The following is a 21,656-nucleotide window of genomic DNA, read 5'->3' on the forward strand; positions in this document are numbered from 1 at the left end:
GACCGGCAATTGAGTGCCCCAATGCTGTTCCTGTTACATGCTTCAGACAACTTATTCAATCTTGTGTAAGCATACTTTTACACATTTTATCCTCGATCACCGATCAGGATAAAATCACCATAATTCACCTCGATCAGGATACCACATTCTGTTTCCCATTAGTGACCTTTCTTTCGCAGAAAAAAAAAACAGTCAATGCTTTTGTTGGTAAAAAGTTTTTTTCTTTCTTTCTTCAATGTGATATTTTCCACATACTGTTGCAGTTCAAATCAGCTGCTTGTCAAATTCGCTTGTGTTACTTTTGTTCGAAGAAACATATACAAAACTGGTTGACATATTTCGGTGTGTGTTGTGTGTTCGTGTGTATGTATGTATGTTTGCTATCTATTGTTTTCAAATGACGGTGGACATTATTTTCGTTATCAATCAGCTTGCTGATGTAGGTATGCTTTTGGGAAATCAAATGAGTACCTTGCAACAAACATTGGACACTCAACCCGATCGTCGATCACACTTTTTCTGTCGGTTTTGCTGTGTATTCTTTTAAGAAGTTTTCATTGTTGTATTCTGATTTTTTTTTATATGTGTATATTTTTCAATGGTAGAAGTTGATTATGAGTAGTAATCTTTTACACTAGTAGATGAGGCTGTATTAGTGATTGTGTTTATTGCGTTTTTGTTTTTTTGTTTTATCCTAGAAAAAATTGTGTATACCATTCTGGCTGCGAAGTAAATGTGTGTTTTATTCACATATATGCGATTTTCCAGTAGCATTTTGCAAATACCAATGCCAATCGTATTTAATGATGGGAATTTTTCGTGGGCTAATCGTAATGTTCGTTTTATAATGGAACACAGAGTTGCTAATGCCTGTTGCTGTTTGTTTGTATTTATTTCCTCACATCGGCTACGGCACACATGTTTTGTTTTCGCATAAAAAGAGCTTTTATAAAATGTCTTCTCCACAATTGTGTGTCACAATTCTCGGTGCCACAAATGTCAGTTCTTTGCTGTTTTTCTCTTATCTCTTAAGTACAGGCTTCTTTCTGTTCGTAGTTGGGAGTTGCTCAATCGCATACTAAAAGCTAACTTCGTTTACTAATAAAACATACTTCCTTACGTAACTATCACTGCAAGAGAGAAGGGGTTGGCTTGTTTTTTTTTCTTTGCTTGCTTGCATCGAATAATTTATTATTGAAAAAACAAAACAAAATCTACACAAATACATAGCTGGGAAGGTTGCTGCTTTACACATTAACAAACAAAAACACCTTGATAATCCAATATGTTAAGCAACTACAGAATATACACAAGACTAAAATTACTACAATTACATTTTTACACTCTTGTTTGAAGTTTTGTATTTATGGCGAGAAAATATATATTTTGTTTGCGTGCTGCTGTCAGAATGAAATCGTCTGCGCTTGAGGTTTATTGAGATAATAATTATAAGGTAAAGCGTTCTCTAACTTGCATTGGTTTCACACACTCCAGCTTGTTTCTATAATTATGTCCAGCTAACGTAGGTAAATTGCAGTCAGAACTTTCTTTTAATTTAAAATTAATCAGAGCAGCTGAATGAAATCTAATTTGAAATTAAGGGAAATCTCAGTTTGTTTTAGAATCGTTTTTATATTTTCGTGTACATAATTTCGAAACTCAATGGACAGCAATCCATCGAGGGGGCGCCCTTGGCGCACTTCCATCAATTTAAAACACTAGCACAACATCGAAGTATAAATCTAGCCGAAAGCCACGATTAATAAAAACGAAATATAAAAAAAAGTTAATAACAAAAATAAGCAACTACAAAATAAAAAAAATAAACTTGATCGAACCAAAAAATTGATCATGTCTGACACTCCTGCTCACCTGCCCGCGGAAGCCAGGGAAGACTCAGACAAACATATAAAACAAAAGGCAGAACAAAAAAAAAGAACAGTGATGGTTAAAATCTTTAAGCACAACATCAGACTGTGCACCTCGGTTTCTGGTTCCTGTTGGTAAAGAATTTATTCGAAGGGTGTTGGTGGTGTTTTCTAGAACAAACCACGCTCCTTTTTGAGCTTGGTTTGCTTCCAGGCGGGCAGCTGGTCGAAATCGGTCTTCGACAGACCGAGCGCTTCCTGGTAGTCCTGCTCGTGAAGATACAGCTCCAGCTTGGTTGGGTCGACGCCTTCGGGAAGCGGTCGCTCCAGTAGCACCGCCAGGGGGTACTCCTTTCGGGACAGCAGCGACAGGCTGGTGGCGATCGGCTGCGGGGCGGTTTTACGGCCATCCTGGTGAGATATACGAGAATAGGAATGAAACGTTCAGGATGAAGAAATTAGATGCTTAAACCTGGCTTTAAGAAGTATACCCGAGTGGTTAGAGAAAACCTCTTCATAACTGAGTAATCAAACAACAGTGGTTTCACTTGAGGAATTCGTTTACAACAAAGGATTGATTTGATTATTTGGCTATTAGAAACAACAATATCACAACGGCTGTAAGCTTCATTTTGCGCGCACGCACGCGGCAGGGAAAGCGATGATCAGATTTGCGCGAAATCACACCGAGTTTGACAAATAAATTTACAGTTAGTTATACATTCAAGTGCCATTCAACAGCACCAAAAACACGATGATGTGATACTGACCTTATTTGTTTACTTTGTTATTATAGGAGTTCTCGTCGTCGCGGTTGTCGTCGTCGACACTTAATTGCTATTGTGTGTATGGGCTCTTGAACATGATGGAAAAAGCTTATTGAAGTTTCTTTAATGAGAAAATATTTACGCTAACTAAGCTCACTGATACCGTTCTTCGATTTAAGATAAACATCTAAAAACCAAAATCTGTCGATTCGTTTGACTGTCCCAAAAACTACAGTGAAATAAATTTGACGCCATTCGCTTTCAACAGTCTTAAATGGGTTTACCTGTAAATAGGTGTGAATTAGCTTAAACTTGGTTAAAACTAGCAAAAATGTCTCTGAAGTGCACAAACTCTGATTTTGAGTAGAAAACTAAATCGATCAATTCAATGTAACAAAAAACCCAGTTTTGTGCTCCTACTACCTTTAGGTTAAAAAACTACTCAGAATCTGAGTTGGTACGCTTTAAGAGCATTTTGAGTAGTTTTAACCAAATTTTAGCTCTATTGAATCCATTTATATGTAAACTCATTTAAGAGTGTAGAAAAAATTTGATCGTGCATTCAGTTGGCTGCGTCTTGTTGTTTACATTTAGACGAAGTTAAGTTGCTTAAAAAATTCATGTGTCTATAAAAATATGTAGCAGATTCGAACAAGTAGTCGTGTTATCCGGTCATTTTCTGGATTTACTTCGCATTCCGTGTTAGGAGTTAGCAAAAATCGTAGGAAGTGTTATTTTGACGAAAAACTGATGCGTCTTACGTTAAGGTTTGAGATAGGGTGTCATTCCAAAAAATCAAAAAATGCGACCGTCACGGAAATTTGAAAGATTTTGAACAACGAAGCCCCCTCGTTCCAACAGGTCAAATTTCGGGTACTTTTTCATTTCGACGTATCTGCAAATGAGAGATTCTCTTCGTGTCTCCTCTCTTCCGCTGTTTACGGCGATACTAATGCATTTTGACACATCAGCTTTGCATGAATCGGTTGCCGGAGTCACTAGTTAACTAAATGTTTTGAAAATTTTCTTTTCAATGCATTAGTATCGCCGTTAAAGCGGAAGAGAGGAGACCCGAAGAGAATCTCTCATTTGCAGATACGTCGAAATGAAAAAGTACCCGAGAAATATTCTTTACGACGTTCAGACTTTGGTTTGATAATAATTGACTTTGACTAATTTGATATCTGTGCTTGGGAAGTATGCCAGAAAAAAGGTCCCAACAAGATTCCTTAGGATCGGCGTAAACCTAATCCAATTTGATGTCCAAAATTTGAATTCGTAGAAAAATAATATCAGAAGTGCTGAATTGGAATTTGGCCATTTTGTGTTACGAAAAGCCGCGAGTGTAAATTTGTCAAGAATGCATATTTGTTATTTATTTATTTGAGTAGTTCATCTGACTATAAATTGGCAGGTGGCAGGTTATCAGGATGCCGTCATGGTAGATGTCGTAAAGCCAGCCGTATAAACCTTCGTTGCACACGTTCAAGCCGTAGGTTCCAAGTAAGATAACTTGGGAACCAAACCAAATTACAGTTCTCCAGTAGCGGACGAACTAAAGCGCAATGTAATGATTTCAGGCAGTGAACATCTCTAAAGTTACGTCCAATCTTAGCAATAAATCCCAGTTGTCGAGTCGCCTTGGAAATGACAGATTCGCGGTGTAAATTGAACGTCAATTTAGTGTCCAGTAAGGCACCCAGGTCGTTAAGTTGATCCACTCTGCGAAGTTCAATGTCGTCGATAGTATAACTGAAGCAAATTGGATTTTTAATCCGATAAAAGCTCATAACTTTACACTTTGCTATGCTTATAATAAGCCAATTCAGTCTGCACCATTCAGTAAACAGATTGATCAAATCTTGCAAACGGCGCCAATTGTCTTCATTACCTATCGTAGCAAATAATTGCAGGTCATCGGCGTAAACTAGCGTGCAGTCGTGTTCTAGCAGAACCGCAACATCATTGAAGAACAATGAGAAAAGCAAAGGATCCAACTTGCAACCTTGAGGAACTCCTTTGTTGATTTGTTGCTAAACACTGACGAAGTAATGGATCCTAGTTTCACACGTAGTACTGTATCGCTAAGATATGAGTGAAGCCAATCAATCATTTTCTGGGATGCACCAAGTCGTTGGAGTTTCCGCAAAAGTATTACACGGTCAATCCGATCAAATGCCGCTTTCAGGTTGGTATAGATGACATCAACCTGTTTTTTCTCTTCCATTTGCAAAATACACGTCGAGGTAAACTCTAACAGATTAGTACAGACGGATCGACCAGGCATAAAGCCGTGTTAAGCAGTGGATATATAGTTTTTAGTTCGGGACAGTATTACATCACTCACAATTATCTCAAACAATTTTGATTGATCAAAATTTTTACCCCTGTCTTCCAAAAGGAAATTATATGCTTCGTTCCGGGAATTCGAAACATGTTCTCAGAGTTCGAAATCAAATGTGTGGAAAGGATAAAAAGCGGAACCAAAAGGAGCACACAGCTAACCTTAAGATAACCGGGGGGAAGGGAAAGACGTCCTAAGAATGTTTAAAATTTTTTATTCCAATTTCAAAACAGAAATTTGTATTTTCCCTGTTAAACAGCGTGCGAATTGCTGGAAGTTTGGATATAAAAACGTTACCTGTAGAGGAAAACTCAAACGTGACAACTGTGAACAACACCACGAAAATATAAAAGAAGAGTGCACCATTCAAACAAGATGCACCAACTGTAGACAGGAACACAATGCGTCGAATCAAGATTAGATCCTGTCGTCGTCCCGTTAGTAAAACGAGTTGGATTAAAACTTCTCATTTAGTGGTTTGACTATAATAGATGGAGGAAGGGGTACAATTTGTGTTTAAAAATAGCTCAACTCGCCAGTGTTAGTAGAGTTTGAAATAGGGGATTGTGGAGTCTCCTTTTTATCTAGTCCGCTGTGGTTTAGAGGTTCACAAATATCTGCGATTCGCATGGCCTGGGAGGAGAAGTCGAGTTCGAATTCAGTAATAATTAGTTCTTATTAGAGCTTGATTTGTTTAGCGGAGCCCCTAGCTTAAGTAAAGAGGAACGGTGCACATATTTAAGGGAGACCCTATTCTGGAAATTCGATTTTTTTTTACTTTTTTGCATTTACGAGTAGCTGATACCAGCAGAAATATCATGCCAAAAGGATTTTTTGATATCTGATCTCCTTGAAAAGTTACGGCAAAAACTGTGGGGTCACCTCAAAAGAAGTGCATCGCTGTGCGAAATTTTAAACGCGTTTTTCTCGATAGCATGATTTTTCACAGCAGGCGGTACGTGTGTCTCAGAATCTAGTGCTCCGATTTGGCTGAAATTTTTTTCCAGCATGTAAAAATGAACTATCTAAATTTTTACGTAGCCATGTTTTGATATGTCAATTTTTCAACTTTCTATATTACAAAACACCAAACACATATGCTCTGCTTCAAGAGGAGGAAGCAATGCCAATATTGGGCTTGCCCAGCGGCCTCGGTAGCCCAAGCAACAGAAGAAATGTAGAGACCAATAATAATATAATCAGAGAAACTTACAAAATGCCAAAAGGACAAGAAGAGCGAGTTATTTACAACGAAAAGAACTGAAATAAGGACCAAGCGCCTGTTTTTCTAACCAATCGACACAGATTTGCGGACTTCGAGCTCATGATTGCTCAGCCAAAAACGGACATCCAAAAATACTTCCAGGACAGATCGTGGCTGAAACCGATAATAAGCATTCGAGACAATCTAAAAATAAAATTAAATGCTCCACGAACAGAAATCGAAGTAGATCTTCTGCTAATTGACGTGTTCTCTGAGTTAAACGAGTTTGTCGACACGCACGTAACAATACCTACAAGCAGCAGAATAGAACATAAACTTGAAAATTGCGAATAATGACTTTAATATCTTACAGAACAACATTCACGAGTTCACGCCCAACAAAGAAAAGAGAGGAGCTTTGTTCGACACAGGTTAAAAATGGCACAGACATAGCCCTCCTGCAGGAAATCTGGATAAAACAAGCCTAGTAGTTCAATATGAAAGCTTATAAGCTGGTATCAAAAAGAAGGTTACGGTGGAGCTGGTATTTTAATTAATAAGATGTAATATTCGAGGAATTTAGCCTGCCAAGTTGGAGCAGTCGAAGCAACAGCAGTTAAAATGCAACCTGTAGGTGCGCATTTAGTAAAAATTAAGTTGCTTCTCAGCTTATGTACCACCAACCAAAGTTTTTACGACAAATGTGTGTGATGACCTACAGTGCCTATTTGAAAAGTTAAGAGACGAAGCAGTCCTAAGCCACCACCCCTTAAATGCCCACCACCAACTGTGCGGTTCTTCGTTTCAGGGTTGCAGGTGAGGTGTAATAAATGAATAGCATAAGACCACAATATATTTACGATATCCAAGAGATGATTGACATTCTTGATGAAGATGTTAGGGATACTACCTTTGTGATTAAAAAGAAAAAAGCGAACTTTCTGAAGTCTTGGTGGAACAAAGAGCTAGACCAACTATAGAGCTCCAAAGAGAAATCTTAAGATCAAACTGCAACATCCTTCAAAAGCAGTCAGCGAAGTTTATGACAGAGGTTAGAAACTTAAATAAACAGTACGCTTGAAAAAATAGATGAATCAACGCTCTCTCTGCCTCTGGCACTTAGCGAAGGGGATCGATACTTCTTTGACTAGTGAAGAAGGCCTTAAGATCAGTTTAACCAAACATCAGACCAGATAATTTATGAACCAGTATTTTAAGAATAAACATAGGGAGCCGCACAAAACCAACAAGTAGCACGCCAGTCGAACTTCAAGGTTACGAAATGGCTCCTAAGGATGGCAAATTGCTGAGAGTACTAAGGACAAAAAAAACCTTTTCTTTCCCAAAAGTGTCCACCCCATTGCAATAACCTCTAAATGGACGAATGAATGTAGAAATAAAACTTATGAATGTAATCACATACGTAGACTATCCTTTGGCTTCCAAAAACATGTCTTGCCATCCACATGTGTTAACTATGTTACACACGATTTACGAAGCGTGAGCTTTAAACAGAACAATATTGGGCAGAAATGGTACACAGAACCTCGCTAGTCACTAAGAAAATTAAAGAAAATGAAAGCTGTAAATGAGAAAGGAAGTTTATTGAAGATAATTCTTTTGAAAATAAATCAAACGCGTAAAAAAGGTCCTGCCAGCTATCGTTTAGGTTATCACAAAATGAAGACGTTTGAGCAAAAGAAGGTTTTAGTACGGGATACGGCCGAAAAGGTTGACACGTTTGAAACCAAATGTTTATCGCACAAAAGAACGCTTGAATCTGCGATACCTATAAGAAAACGAACCTCAAAACAATAAGTATCGCTTTGACCCAGACTGCGAAAGTTGTACGATACGATGCTTGCTGCAAAATTGAAGTGCATAATAATGGATTATTCGACTATAAAACCTTTCGATTCGAGAAGGGCAATTATTAAACGTCTGAAACATCTATTCAAGTTGAAAAAATTGGTAAAAAGTTAAATGTACGTCAAGGAGTATTTACAAAACCAACGTCTACCCAGAATACTGTTGTCTTCTAGTCAGACTTAGCGTCTTGCCATTGCGTGAAATCAACGGTAGAATGGCATATCTTCAAAGATGTAATATTCGTTTCCAAATGCTTTGGAATTCCCCTAACTTAACCAATTGAAGAGTTCCGAGCATAGACATCTTTATGGACGGCATCTTAGGAAACATGTCTCTCCAGAAGAAACCGTCCAACAATTTTACTAGGCCTGGAAAAAGTATCAAAACTTTTCACTAAGAAGTCTGTTCTGATGTGATGCTGAACTTCATGAAGAATGTTCCCAACAAATCGCGCCAGCTTGCATACCATCGATAGATAGCAGAAATTGATAACACTGAACTGTTGTTTTACTCTTATTTGAACAGTATAAAGTAAAATTTCCAACATTTTTGCTTGATTTTTACTGAAAAGCTTGGTGTTCATACTTTCTGGGACAGTTTATAAGAAAATAATCAGAAATCTACCCCAAAATGCCACTAAAGTACCGGAATCTCGTGCATGAGTTCGGAGTGTGTTGTGACCTTCCATCAGCACAATACAGTGTGTTCAAGAGCCCAAACAAACTTACAAACTAGTAGAATACCCAACACCTTTTTGCATAATGATCCATCTTCCCTACCTGCACATTAATCTCGGCGACATCGTCTCGCTGTTCCCAGTCCGGAAACATGGCGATAAATTCCAGCGGCTCCAGCCCGGCCCAAACCACATACCCGTTGATGCCGTCGGTCGGCTGCGACTGCTGTAGTTGCTGCTTTTGTCCACCGGGAGCACCATTGTTCGCAGCAGCACCGCCGTTACGCAACGTCGTTGTTAGCCGTTCGCTATCACAGTCGTCGTCGTCGTCGTTTGCCTCGACGCCGTTGGCTGCTTTCTTGTTGGCAGTGTTTATCGTCGATGTTTCGTCCACTTCATCGATAGCTCCATTTCCGTTCTCGTCCGGTAACTGTTCGGTTGTGGTGCCACCACCATTTTCGTTACCATTGCAAGCCGCAATTTCGTCAAGGATTAACTGTTTGGGAGCGCTGCAGTGTTTTGCATTCCAATAGGCAACGGCAGTTTCCATGGCCACTCTCCGTTCGGTTTGCCAACGGTTCTCACCCGAACGGTTACTGTCGAAGCTGCTGTGATTCTCGCTGCCACTGTTGCTACCGCTGTCGCTTCCTGTGCCATCCTCTGTCGGCCACCAGCCTTGCCACAACCAAAGTATGTGACCGTTGTCAATCATAAAGATCGTCGGCTGACGGACGTTGTACAGTTCTTCCTGCCGGAACGGGTAAGGCGATGCTAAATCCTGAGAACGTAGATTGTACTGCAACTCGGTAGCTTCGAAATTACCATTATTGATACTGGTTAGGTTGAACATTCTAGGAGTAAAGCGGAAGTCCTGGTTAGAACCAACCAACGAATGGTACTGATGACGAGTTTGGCTTCCATCAATGGCTTCAAAAAATTCATGCGTTTCTTGACCTTCCTCCAGAGTGGCTGAGCTGATCGTGGCAAGAGTTTCATCAAATAATTCACTGAATCTGTTTTGGATGATTGCGTTCAGTACATTCTGTCCAACCTCTCGTGTGTGAGGTAGTGCTTTGCAACCGTTCCATAAAATCACGCGTCCTTTCTCGCCATGTACAAGTACCATTGTGGTACGCGAACGAAGCTGCCGTGCGTTGCAAGTCACTTCAGTGCACACCGTTTCCTCCGGATAGTTACCGGTGATAATGTACAAACGCCAGACATTTCGGGGGGCTTTCTTACTCTTGTGTATGAACATGATTTTGAACAATCGAATGAAGGCAGACGATTCTTGACCTTGTGAAACTCTAACCTGAGCCCCTTTTTCTTTGTCCAGTTCGACAGTAAGCAGGGCAGCAGCTCCCTTTTCATTGGCTGGAGCATCCAAACCGTGCCAGCAGAAATAGGCACAACGATCGCGGCCTACGACCGTGCTTCTATTGGAGACCTTTCCACTGAGTTCTCTGACGGTAACACTCACCTGATACATCCAGCGCACGGTGTAGCTTTCGTCAGCGTAAAAATGTCCACAGGAGCTGCCCCGAATTTCCTTGTATTCGTATTCGTCGATCTCCCACTGGGTCACCGAAATTGTAAGTACATCATAATGGCGCATCGAGTCGGTGTCGTAATAAAAGTTACCTCTGCCTAAATTCGTGTTCTCTAGTATCAAATTCGGTTCCACATAAGGTTCTCCTTCAAATAACCTTTTCCCATCCACTGGTTTAATTTCCAAGCTGGGATTTTCCCCCAGTTGATACCCATCGTCCTTCAACTGCACCGTAATGTCTGGCCAATCTATGAACTTCTGCCGAAACAGAACCGTCTCCATGTGTTGTGTAACTTTGGCAATTAGGCACCATTCCGGACGTACCGTTCCAACCTTCAAAACGCGTCTAACATCTCTCTGCCGGTCACCGGACAATTCCGTAAAATTCATCGGATTCAACTGACACATGTCGAAGCTATATTCTTGTGTAAACATTTCCTGAGCCAGCTTGATTGCTGCCCTCTTCGCTTCCCCGTTTGCATTCTTGCCGTTCCAAATGTACAGCTCACTGCCAAAATCAAACACGAGAATTTTCTTCGGATCGAGCATTGCAATCCTCGGTGCAGCACCCCAGTATTCTTCCCACGGTACCAGCATATCGTCGTCAAACTCGTACACTTTGTTCGTTTCCATCAGACAGCTTTCGATCAGCTCATCTTCGTCGGCGTGACCTGCATCGCACACGTCCGCTTTCTCGTCTTCCTGTCCGCGGCCTAGCAGCTTCCAGAATTCTCTCAGCTGTCGTTCGTTGCAAAATTTACCGTCGCTGATTACCGTCGCGGCAGCCGCTCCACATCCCAGATCCTTATCGCGTACGATCACGTCACAGATCTCCTTCGCTCGGGAACGCTCGATAACGTTCGCATACTGACCAAGGAACGCGAACAGCCGATCCGGAGTGACAAGCACGAAACAATCGCCTCGGTTGATGGACCGTGCCGCCGGTTCCACTAGCCGCGTCTGCACATGCCGCCGGCCCTTCACCTGCAGCAACATCAGCGCACGGTACGGCACAAAGCTCTGGTTCAGCGGAAGGGTGCTAGATTTTAGTGCGACCGACTTGAAATCCTCCACGGAAGCTAAGCCAGCAAGCGCTTCAATGGCCAGATTGCTAGTCTTGGCGACTGCGGGTTGTTGTTGTTATTCGAAGACACAGATTTGCGAGGGAGATTTGCGTGAGAGAGAGATAGAGAGGGAAGAAAAAGAAAGAACCAACCAAAACACACGTTCCGGAGTGGGGTTCCGGGACGCAGACGAAAAGTTGGGAAAAGTTAGACAAGTGCTGTTAGATATTATATGTGTATGTATGATGGTTGTGGGCGTTGAGCTGCGGAAAGGAAAGGTGCCGGGGAAACGGGTGAGGTGGAGTTTTGCGCGTCGTCGGTGGTTGTACATGTTAATCTAATACTATAAGCGTCCTATTTCGTCTATAACCTTATCCAGGCTCCTGGTAGGACGCCTTGTTTTTGTGGTAAGAATCGCATTAAGCGAAGACTCAAACCAATCATGCTAGATTGTAGTCAAGACCAGCATCAATAACGTAGTTGCATCTCATTGAATTTACCTAACGTTAGAGGTACATTTGGGCGTTTTGGTCATACATTTCGGTTATCTCCGTTATAGTGAAGCTATAACAATGAAAAAATGTTTTTCGCCGAAATTATAGAATAGGTTGGGTACCGCCGATTCACTCTCAATAAGACGTGAGGCGACGCACGTGGACTACTAAATAATAAATATGGTCCATCTATCTGGAAACATTTCGCGTGTTTAAAGTGCAATGCAATGCAAAACAGAGCACAATTAATCACCAGTTCATTCCATTTCTTTTTCTTTTAGGTAATGAAACGCTCTTGGAAAAATGAAAACTTCAAAACTGGTATTCGATACATAAAATGATAAGATTTATTAATTTCCGAATCAATAAAGTTTCAGAATGGTTTAGTACATAAAACTTCTGTATTCAACCACATTTGATATTTTCAGTTGAAACACGATAAAGAAATTAGCTCCTTTGGGCCAAACTGTAATTGTTTTTGATCGGAAAAATAAGCGAAATAAAAATTTTAACACCCAGAAAACCGATCGCTATGAATTCTCGTTACAACTGTACATGTAGCTTCGTGAATATTTAAGGGATTGGCATGAAATTTTCTGTATGTATACATAAATATACATAACATATATCTGAAAGATCATTAAATAAAAGGAAACCCTATAAGCATTGTTTTGGAAATTCGAGATGCATCTACCCAATAAAATTTATTTATCACTCAGATACCACAGATAGTTAATGCATTCCAAAATTAAGCATTCATACGCGGCGGGGTATGGATACCATTGCGTACGCTTACTAGAAAGTGATTAACGCCGCCGACCGTGCGCAAAAGTACTTTCGCCGTCATCGTTTCCGAGACAGCAGCCGTCCGGAAAGGAGCAAAAACAGATAACAGGCGAATATCACACATTAGAGTGGTGGGTGGTGGGAAGGATGAGCAGCAGCAGCAGTATCAGCAGCCTCAGCAGGAAGAGGAGGAGAAGGAGTGCTCTGAGCGAGGGCGAAAAAAATTGTTACAACACACACTTACTTGATTCTAGTTTGAGTCTCTTCAACTCTTTGTCGGCGATACCTGTTTTGATCTCGGTGTACTCCGTCTGCAGATCGTCCCGGGCCGCTAGCTTCTTGAGGGGGTTCTTCGACATTGCCCCGCGCCGTTTCGGGCCCTGTACGACCTTCTTCTGCGTCAGCCGCTGCTGGCTGTCGACCTTAAGCGTGTCGAAATCTCCGATGACAACCTCCGCCCCGGAACTACTACTATGGCTGCTGTTGGTGTTGATGGTAGCGAAGCTGCTTCTGCTGCTAATGGTGCTAGTAGCTGATACGGTTTTCTCGACTTTGGTGAAAAAGTTGCCAAAGCTTTCGTCGTCCAGCTTTGGGATTGAAACCTTGGAACCGCCGGCAGCATGGGACTTCAGATCCCCACCGGCTACCCCGGTGGCACACGACGGCACACCGGGCACGCTAATGCTACGCTTCATTAAACTGTCCACTCCCATACCTCCGGTTCTTTGTTGACTGAGTTGACTAGATAGTTGCTGGCCCACGGCGGCCAGTGCTGCTACGGGACCCGTAGCCGGTGGCGATGGTCCGTTCGGGATAGCCGAAGGACCGTAAAGCATTGAGGAGGTGCTCACCGAAGATACCATCATCGATGGGCTCTTGGCGAGGCCCAGCTGTGGCGGGTTGACACTGCGGAACACGCTCATCGGCGGCGACTGCTTAGTGTCGGATTTGATGAACGGCAACTTGGGTGCTTTGGCGGCGGCCATTCGACCAGCCACCGTGAAGTTGGTGGCATCCGAGAGTTCTGAAAAAAAAACATCCGGAAAAAGATACCGGTTATTGTCGGTCGATCGATAATGCTTTGTGTATGGTGTTTGTAAACAAGAAAGAAACATAAATTTTTAACTGCTGAGCAAATAGCTGGAAAATTATAAACCCCTATCAATAGGCAGGTAGTACGCATAATAGAAAGTGCAGAACATAATACGCGACCGTTAGAGGCATTACACTGGATGTACACTTTTAATGTTTTGCGATATTTGAAAGCATGTTGTTTTTTTTCCTAGTTTGGTTCATTTACTACCGTAATCGCTCGCTGGTGATTGTCAGTTTCAGTCTTTGTTGATAAACTCGAATCTTGTAATTTCATGCCACCGTAAACACGGTCGCCCGATAGTTGTCTATCGAAACCATCGAAACTGAAAGGGGTCTTTGTGAAAGACAAAACTAAAGCTAAAGCAATGCAAGCTGTGCGGCTACAGGCTATAAATCGTGTTTGGTGAACCGGAAAGGATTTTTCTTTGACGCACAGTTGCTCTCTTTATCTCTGCCATAATGTTTTATGGAGTGTTTAATGAACCTCGATGAGTAAACCGCGCAGGTCGTTGTTTTCGAGTACAATTACCTAGGTATATGATAAAATTTTTAAAATATTTGGAATGTTTATTTTTGCCGTAAACATCAAGTGGCGTCAATAAAAGTGGCACATTCATCCATTTGTTTGTTTGTGAAATGCATTTTCTGCTGTGATGCCGTAAAGGTATCATATTCTGATAAGTCTATTTTATATTTTTACCGCTTATGATATTTTAACGGCCCATAAGCCGAGAAGTAAGCTAAGAATTGAAAGTAGAAAAATAACAGAGTACCTATATTTTATGGTTAGTGACCTCACCCATTGTGTCTGGGCACTATCTCGGGCATGTTTGTACACATTTTTCTTGTCTAAAATATGACTGAGTGATGGGCGCATTACTCTTTGTTGCAAACGATGGTGTTTTCTGACATTTGGTGTTGTTAAACATCCTAATAATTGTTTTATTCTCAAATATTTAGGTACTATTGTGAATAACAATTCAAAATTAAACGGACGTTTAAAATAAATTATATAATTACATTCCGATCTTCTCGTTTTTATTGACTGACAATCTATTAAAATAAAACAGATTTTTTAATCTTTCCAACGTTTCGACTCTGTATTATTAATCATCTTCGGGGATTGCTACAATATGTTACATGATAGGTTTGTACAAAATGTTTGTTTTTCATTAGTTTGTGACAAACATAACATGTGACATATTGTAGCAATCCCTGAAGAAGAAAAAAATTGAGTCGAAGTATTGGAAAGATCACAAAATATGTTTTAATATTAATAGGCTAACAGCCAACCAAAACAAGAATATCAAATTCTGCAGTCTGTTTCATATTATGATCCTAACGACGCATTGTAACGACCCTCCATTTAACGAGTTTAGTAACTAGCCGGGACCCAGAGGATTAAATCCCGGTCAATTCATGGCAAGTCAAAAGTAACCGCGCTGGTGAGCAAATAAAACGACCTCCGACGGCCTACAACAATAAAACATTTCTTGCGTGGTACAGTTTCTCCAAGGGTGCGCGCATAGTCATTGAAATTAAAAAAACCTCAATTAAATTGTTCCTTCCGTGTGCCTAATGGTTCGAAAAACGAAATAAACATATAAAAATTTCCGCGTGGCTTGCAGAAAACGCCACGATCGTTTCTATAGTTAGCAGCATTGGCGAGACCAGAAGTCTAGGAGCGCGCGCAAGGTAAGCGAAGAAAGTACGAGCGATGCTCTCCGCTAACCCAACTTTGATTGCCAACTCTTTGCCCACCTCACCACAGGGTTTGAATGAATCCACGAGAGAACTCACGAAGGAAAAGAACGAAATAGGTACTCAGCACACAGGATGGAGTGGAGGACCGTTTGGAAAGAAGAGTGGTAAACTGGATGAAACTGGGTAATTTCGATATAAAATATATTGGGTTGTTCAATTACAGGTGGAACTCTAATCAACACTCTCTCGGTACCCGAGTACCCGAGTGTTTTGGCAATTAAATTACAGCTGCGCCCTTCTATTAGAGAATCTCATGTCTAATTTTGTGGTAATATTTTTGTATGATTGCTCTTTTTCTTCTAGTTACCGCCTATAAGATAGACGATTATCAACTGTAGTGTGGTAGGAGCTAGCAGTCGAGTGCCGAACGTCGGGGTCTTTGATTTTGTCGAGGTCCAACGTAAACTCCTTTTCGTAAAGTGGAGGAGTGTTTGGTGATTCGAATGGTAAACTGGATAATACTGGGAAATTTTGATATGAGGCGTAAGCATATGCCTGTATGGACTGGTTAAACTGAAAGGACAAAATCAGATGTGAGACTATCTAATAGAAGTCTGCTGCCGGAAGGCCGCCTTGACGCAAGTCTCACTATCCAAGGGTGCGACTGTAGTTTAGTTGCAAAAACACTCGGGTACCAACTGAGAGAGCGTGGGTTGGAGTCCCACCTGTCATTTAACGACCCAATGTTTTTTGTACTCATATCGAAATTTACCAGTTTCATCCAGTTTATCATTGTTCTGACCAAATGCTCCTCCACTTCACAAACAAAGAGGTTATGTTGCACTACGACAGAGTCAGAGACAAGTAAAACAGAATAAACACATGATGGAATTCGGCTATCGCTGGAATAGGTACAAGCGATTCTCAGGTGTTGCTCACTAGCCAAGCCTTAAGCACAGACAAACAGACATAACACTCTTTTTTCATTCTTCGTGCCGATTAAACCGTCATTTCAAATTTGGGCTTAGTTGGGAACGTCTCCGTTTTGGTCAAAGTGGCGCTTTTTGGCGAAAGAAGGGGAATTCCCCATAAAAAATACTTGCTAGTTCGAGGGATACTCCTGTTGCCAATTGATATTTGGGATATTTGGGTCTATCATAGATGGTGCTGGTGTTCAAGCTAAATGTAAGGTACGATAATTTTTGTTGATTTTTCTTCCAAGAGTTATGTCTGTTTGTCTGTGCCTTAAGGTTAAAGTGGTCCAGAGTCAATCCGAGCGTTTTTTTACTTTTAAGAATGATGGGGGCACACCCTTTCATCATTGCATTAATTTTTTCAAATAAACTTCGTGCACACTACAAAACATTTCTTTCCGAAATGTTGCGTCGATTTCCTTCCTACATTTTAAATTATTTTTTGAATGTAATAAGGCCATTACAAATATTCTATAAAGTTTTTGGCCTTCGGAGTAGGGTGTTGGGAAACCGAAGTGTTAGCGCAGGGTGAACAAAAAGCATTGAGATTTTTTCAAACCAGCCAAAAAAACTAAGCGTTTTTACTTAAAGTTGAATCGTGAAAACCAAATCCATTCTTGCTTTTCATATATACGTTATTATTTTCTATGAGAAAACCTGCCAAAATAGAAACCAAATCGAAAGAAATTGTTTTTTACCGCTTTTCGTGCTAAAAGCGTTAACATGTACACTCATTTATCGAATTCTTTGGCCCACAGACAATTAATTGTATACAAAAAAATTGTATGTAAAAAAAATGAATTGTATACAAAAAATATTTGTTAAAAAGTACCAAATGGCTGGAAAAAATACAAAAATCGGAGGTTTCTGTGGATTAATATGTTTAATATTTTTGCAATTACAAAAAAAATTAACTTCAAGCAATATTATTGTTTTTTAAGCTCATTAAAATAATACCTTTCATTTTATACCAATATCTTCAAAATCAGTTCGGTGGTTTAAAAGTAATGAATTAACAAAAGGTCTAAAAGCGAAAATAGGCAAAAGGGAGCCAAATGAAAAATGCTATCTAAACTATTCAGGAATGCAGCGAGCGTTCTGGCCATACTGGTGAGTGAGGTCCTTGCCGTATCACACTGAATTTGATCGACATGGCATATTGACGATATGCCTCCCAGTTGGCGTCGAGGTATGACGCTGGCCTAATAAGCCAGTCGTCGTATGTTCGAAACTCGATTGGGAGAGGCTGTTAGAGTCAATTAGCAATTGTCCTGCACTCTAACAGCTGGCTGCGAAATCTGTCGTATAAAAACAGAAGGTTAACTTTCGATAACGGAATGTAGCATCTAGGCTTTGCTTTGCTTTGCTTTGGCATATTGACGATTGAGTTGACAGGATGGACATAAACAAAGTGGTGTCATCGTGAAAATTAGAAGAAAATATACAGTGGATAGAAAAGATTTATAGAAAACTGAAAGTCATCATTAAAAGTTGGAGTTTATAAAACTTATAAATAGGTAGTTGGAAGGCACTTTAAAAAGGTCTAAAAGAAGAAAAGTTTTCTCATAAGAAAGTTTTTGACGTGAAGAAGGATAGCTGTTTGTAAATGAAGAGTGTTTACGAAAAAAAATGTAGTTTAGGTAAATCACTTTTTTTGTCAGAAGGTTAGCACCACTGCGACCATGGGTATGAAATGGGGCAGCCAACTAGGAAGAAGCGCCCAACATAGCTCTAGCCAACCCAAGCCCCTACCTAGCACTTCCACGTGGCCATACCTGGAAATACTCCAATTTGCAGTAGCCAAGTTATATGTTGGGTTCGTGTAGTTTGCAGTCCCTGATCTTACAACTGTAGTTTTAACGGGTGGCAACTAAAATTTTGGAATTTTTTTCTCAAGCTGTCAAAAAAAAGACAAAGATACATGAAGATCTGATTTACCGAAATTAAAGAAACATTATCCATTGTTGAAAAAAAATTAGTGTACATTTGAAAACGGTCCGTAATCGGCTGTTCGGCGAAGCTTTCGTTTGACGTCAAAACAGGAGCGTTGTACGGCCTTCATGTCAACTTTGCAAATGCATCTCTTGATTCTACCAATCAATTGTTTGCAATTCGTTGTTCTCCAGTTATTTTTGTACACCAAGGAACTCAAAATCCCGAAGAAATCTTCGATTGGGCACACTGAGGCAGATTTTTCGGTAAAAATGGGATCGAATGGGTATCCAGAAACGATTGTGTTTTTTTGGCGTAATGCGATGATGCTCTATCCGGCAAAAACACGTATTGTCCATCTGCATGATGTTTTTGTAGAAAGGGGATCAAAATTTTCCTCAAACATTCGTCTGGTGCATCTTAATTGAAAGCCAAACCAAAGAGCTTGTTGTTGAAGAAACGAGAAAGAGAACGATGTCCTTCTGCGTCCATAATTTTGGCTGGTCTTCCACTACCTTGCTTGCGAATAGTTGTTGGGCATCTGAGGATATGGTAAACAGTCGAAGCCGAACATATTTGCTTTTTAAATGTTGTACCGTATACTTTTTGCCGAGATTTCTGTTGCAGTTCGTAGAACTGTACAACGCGCTTCCGAAATGCTTCTGGTTTCGACGCCATTTTTAGCAAAACTGGGCAAGCAATAACAAAACAAAAAATATTAACAAAAAGAGGAGAGAGAGAGCTAATACATACATACTCTCATTTCTCTCTGAGCCCGTTTGTTGTTAAGCATAATGGCCGCGAAAAAATTACAAAATTTTGGTAGCCACCCGTTAGGCAACCATTGAACGTCTTTATTTTCGAGTGTTATATTATTTAAACTAATACTTTTGGTAGTCTAATCTATTTTCAGAGTGCAAAATAAGGTGCTATATCCTTGGCCAATTGCAGCCTGGCTTTTGGTCTAAATGCCATTAGTTCACCTCCGATGGTCCAGAGTATCATTTAACTTTATTAGCAAAAATACTCCCAATGATTGTTAATAAACCGTTATCTATATGGGAAGCGTTTGGTACGGGAGGTCCACGCTTTCTGTCTTTCCCTTGATTTTAGGGATTTGAATAAAACTGGAATTAGGTATTATTTTTTTTAGCTCCACTTGATTCTTTGGAATTCTCTCTGCGGTACATGCTGCGCAGCTGGCCTGGCTATTGACAAGAAAATGATTGATTTAAGTATTCGTTATTTTCCAGGATGCTTTCAAGAATTAGCTACGTTAGTGTGAGATTAGATTAGATAAGGAAGGTTAGCACCAGTGCTGTTATTTTGATCTATTGTGGTAAAATAAAAACAAATAGCGAAAAATTAGATAATTAGTCTAAATCGAGATAAACTAACAAATGAAGTTAAAACCGGCAAAATGTTATTAGAGATCAATTTGAAAAGCGACAGAACAAGTTCGGATGAACAGAAAAAAGTTTGGATAGAAAATGCAGACAGAAAACATTAATGTAAGTAAAAAGGACAAAAATAGCCCTAATGGTCAAAATACATTTTAGTTATAAAAAGCTCTATTTACAAAAATCGTTTCTTGTTCTGCTGCTCGCAAAAGTAAGTACCTCCACATGTTTAGAATAAAATCGGAGTCCATTTTATTTTGATAGGAATTGCTGTATAAAAAGATCATTAAGCTCTGTAACTGTTTCTTCAGTTCTATTTTTGTTCTACAAGGTAATAGTCTAGTTATCTCTTCCTGTTTTCGATTAGAATGTCAATCGTAAAGCTCCTATGTGTTTTTAATTGAACGGTCACTTTTCAGCTTGCTCTAGTGGCCATGCCCGTTTGATAGTAAAGGATTTTTTTTATAGAGCTATAGACCTTTAACTTGGCAACACTTTTTGATTCATGCTTTGTTTGATTTGCCATTCCATCATAAATAGACTGACACTTAAACAACGTCTGCCAATTGTACACATTTTATATGAAAACCATCATTCAGTTCAAGAACCTAGTTCGCGCTCTTCGTCTATTTTACGGTCGACATAGTCGTTCAGCGAAGTCATTAATTCGAGGAAAACACGCATCGCCCGAGACTTCCTACAATGCGCACCAAGCAATGGGCGCGCTTTATGGACCGGTGGAATTACTGTCCGTTTTTTTTCAGAAATGAACCCGGTCAGAATGTAACAGTTAATGTCGATCATTAAAGGGCCATGATTACCTAGATTTTTTAATGCCCTTAACTTTGAGTAGCTTTGTTTTTAACAAAACGGTGCAACATGCCACAGTTAATTTATTGAAAGAAACGTTCGGCGAACGAATAACTTCGCATAATAGAGTCATGATTTGACCTTTTGCCATGAGATGCGTAAAGTATATTGAATTTTTTAAGTGCAACATGAAAAGTGTCTCCTATCAGCACTGGTGCAAAAAAAACTGTCCGATTTGGAGTACTCTTCTGATTGAATATTGGCTTCGAGCTAAGCTGAAAACTACATTGACATGGACCTTACACTTCAAATAACCACACAACAAAAGTCACAGGCATTAAATTGACGAGCGGGGTAACTAGTTACAGTTTGCGAACAGGTAGAATTTAGATGGTGCCAGATCTGGTGAATATGGAAGGTAATATATTATCTGTTTTGTAGCGCCATTCAATGGAACCAATACCGTAATGTAGTAATCACCGTCGATCATCTGGGATTGCGATGTTCAGTTGATGGGACCCAAACAGAATGGGACTAGGCGTGAAGGTGAAAGAGCAGCAAAATTAGGCGAGGGAGGGTAATTGAAGCAACGATTAAGAAGTTGTGTACCGCTCCATTTTATCCAAGCTGGGGGATCCGCGGATCGAGCCAAGCTTTCGCTATGTCCAATTTTGAATTTTTTCTTTTACTTGTAAGACAGGCTGTCTACTGATTCCATCGTTACAAATCACCACCTGCGATAGTGCTATCAGTGGTTTTACAGTGATAACAAACAACTAATAAACTATAAATATTTGCAGCAATCATACTGTTTGATGAAAGATACGATTTCTTTACGATTTGATACCGATTTGGAATTTCGATAGTGATCCTATCGTGAAACTATTGAAAGTACATTAACATTATATAGCTTGTTTATCAACTTACCGACACGATTCTTCCAATTCTCCGAAGACGTCTTAATCTTTCCGAGCCGGTCGGAAATGTTACCGCCTTCCACGTCCGCAGGCCGACTGAACGGGCGCGGCGTGCTGTTCTTAACCGGACTCTCGAGCGATTTGGCAACAAGGATGGCATTCTGGAAAGAAGATAGAAATCAAATACGTCATTAAAACAAAAT

At 40.2% G+C, this 21,656-nt stretch overlaps 1 protein-coding gene across 1 annotated transcript in view; it reads right to left on the minus strand.

Annotated features, from left to right (window-relative positions):
* Nucleotides 1-207: 207 nt before the first annotated feature.
* The window catches only part of LOC128736617 (serine-rich adhesin for platelets), a 181,006-nt gene continuing 159,557 nt past the window's right edge, over nucleotides 208-21,656 (minus strand). Inside the window, exons 10-13 of the mRNA XM_053831105.1 lie at nucleotides 21,464-21,614; nucleotides 12,866-13,645; nucleotides 8,832-11,401; nucleotides 208-2,279 (exon numbers count right to left, since the gene is read on the minus strand). Of these exons, the coding sequence (XP_053687080.1) occupies nucleotides 2,040-2,279; nucleotides 8,832-11,401; nucleotides 12,866-13,645; nucleotides 21,464-21,614 (3,741 nt within the window). The 3' untranslated portion in view covers nucleotides 208-2,039. The remainder of the gene's footprint in view (nucleotides 2,280-8,831; nucleotides 11,402-12,865; nucleotides 13,646-21,463; nucleotides 21,615-21,656) is intronic.

The sequence above is a fragment of the Sabethes cyaneus genome, chromosome 2 (genome assembly GCF_943734655.1).
Source record: "Sabethes cyaneus chromosome 2, idSabCyanKW18_F2, whole genome shotgun sequence".
Lineage (NCBI taxonomy): Eukaryota > Metazoa > Arthropoda > Insecta > Diptera > Culicidae > Sabethes > Sabethes cyaneus.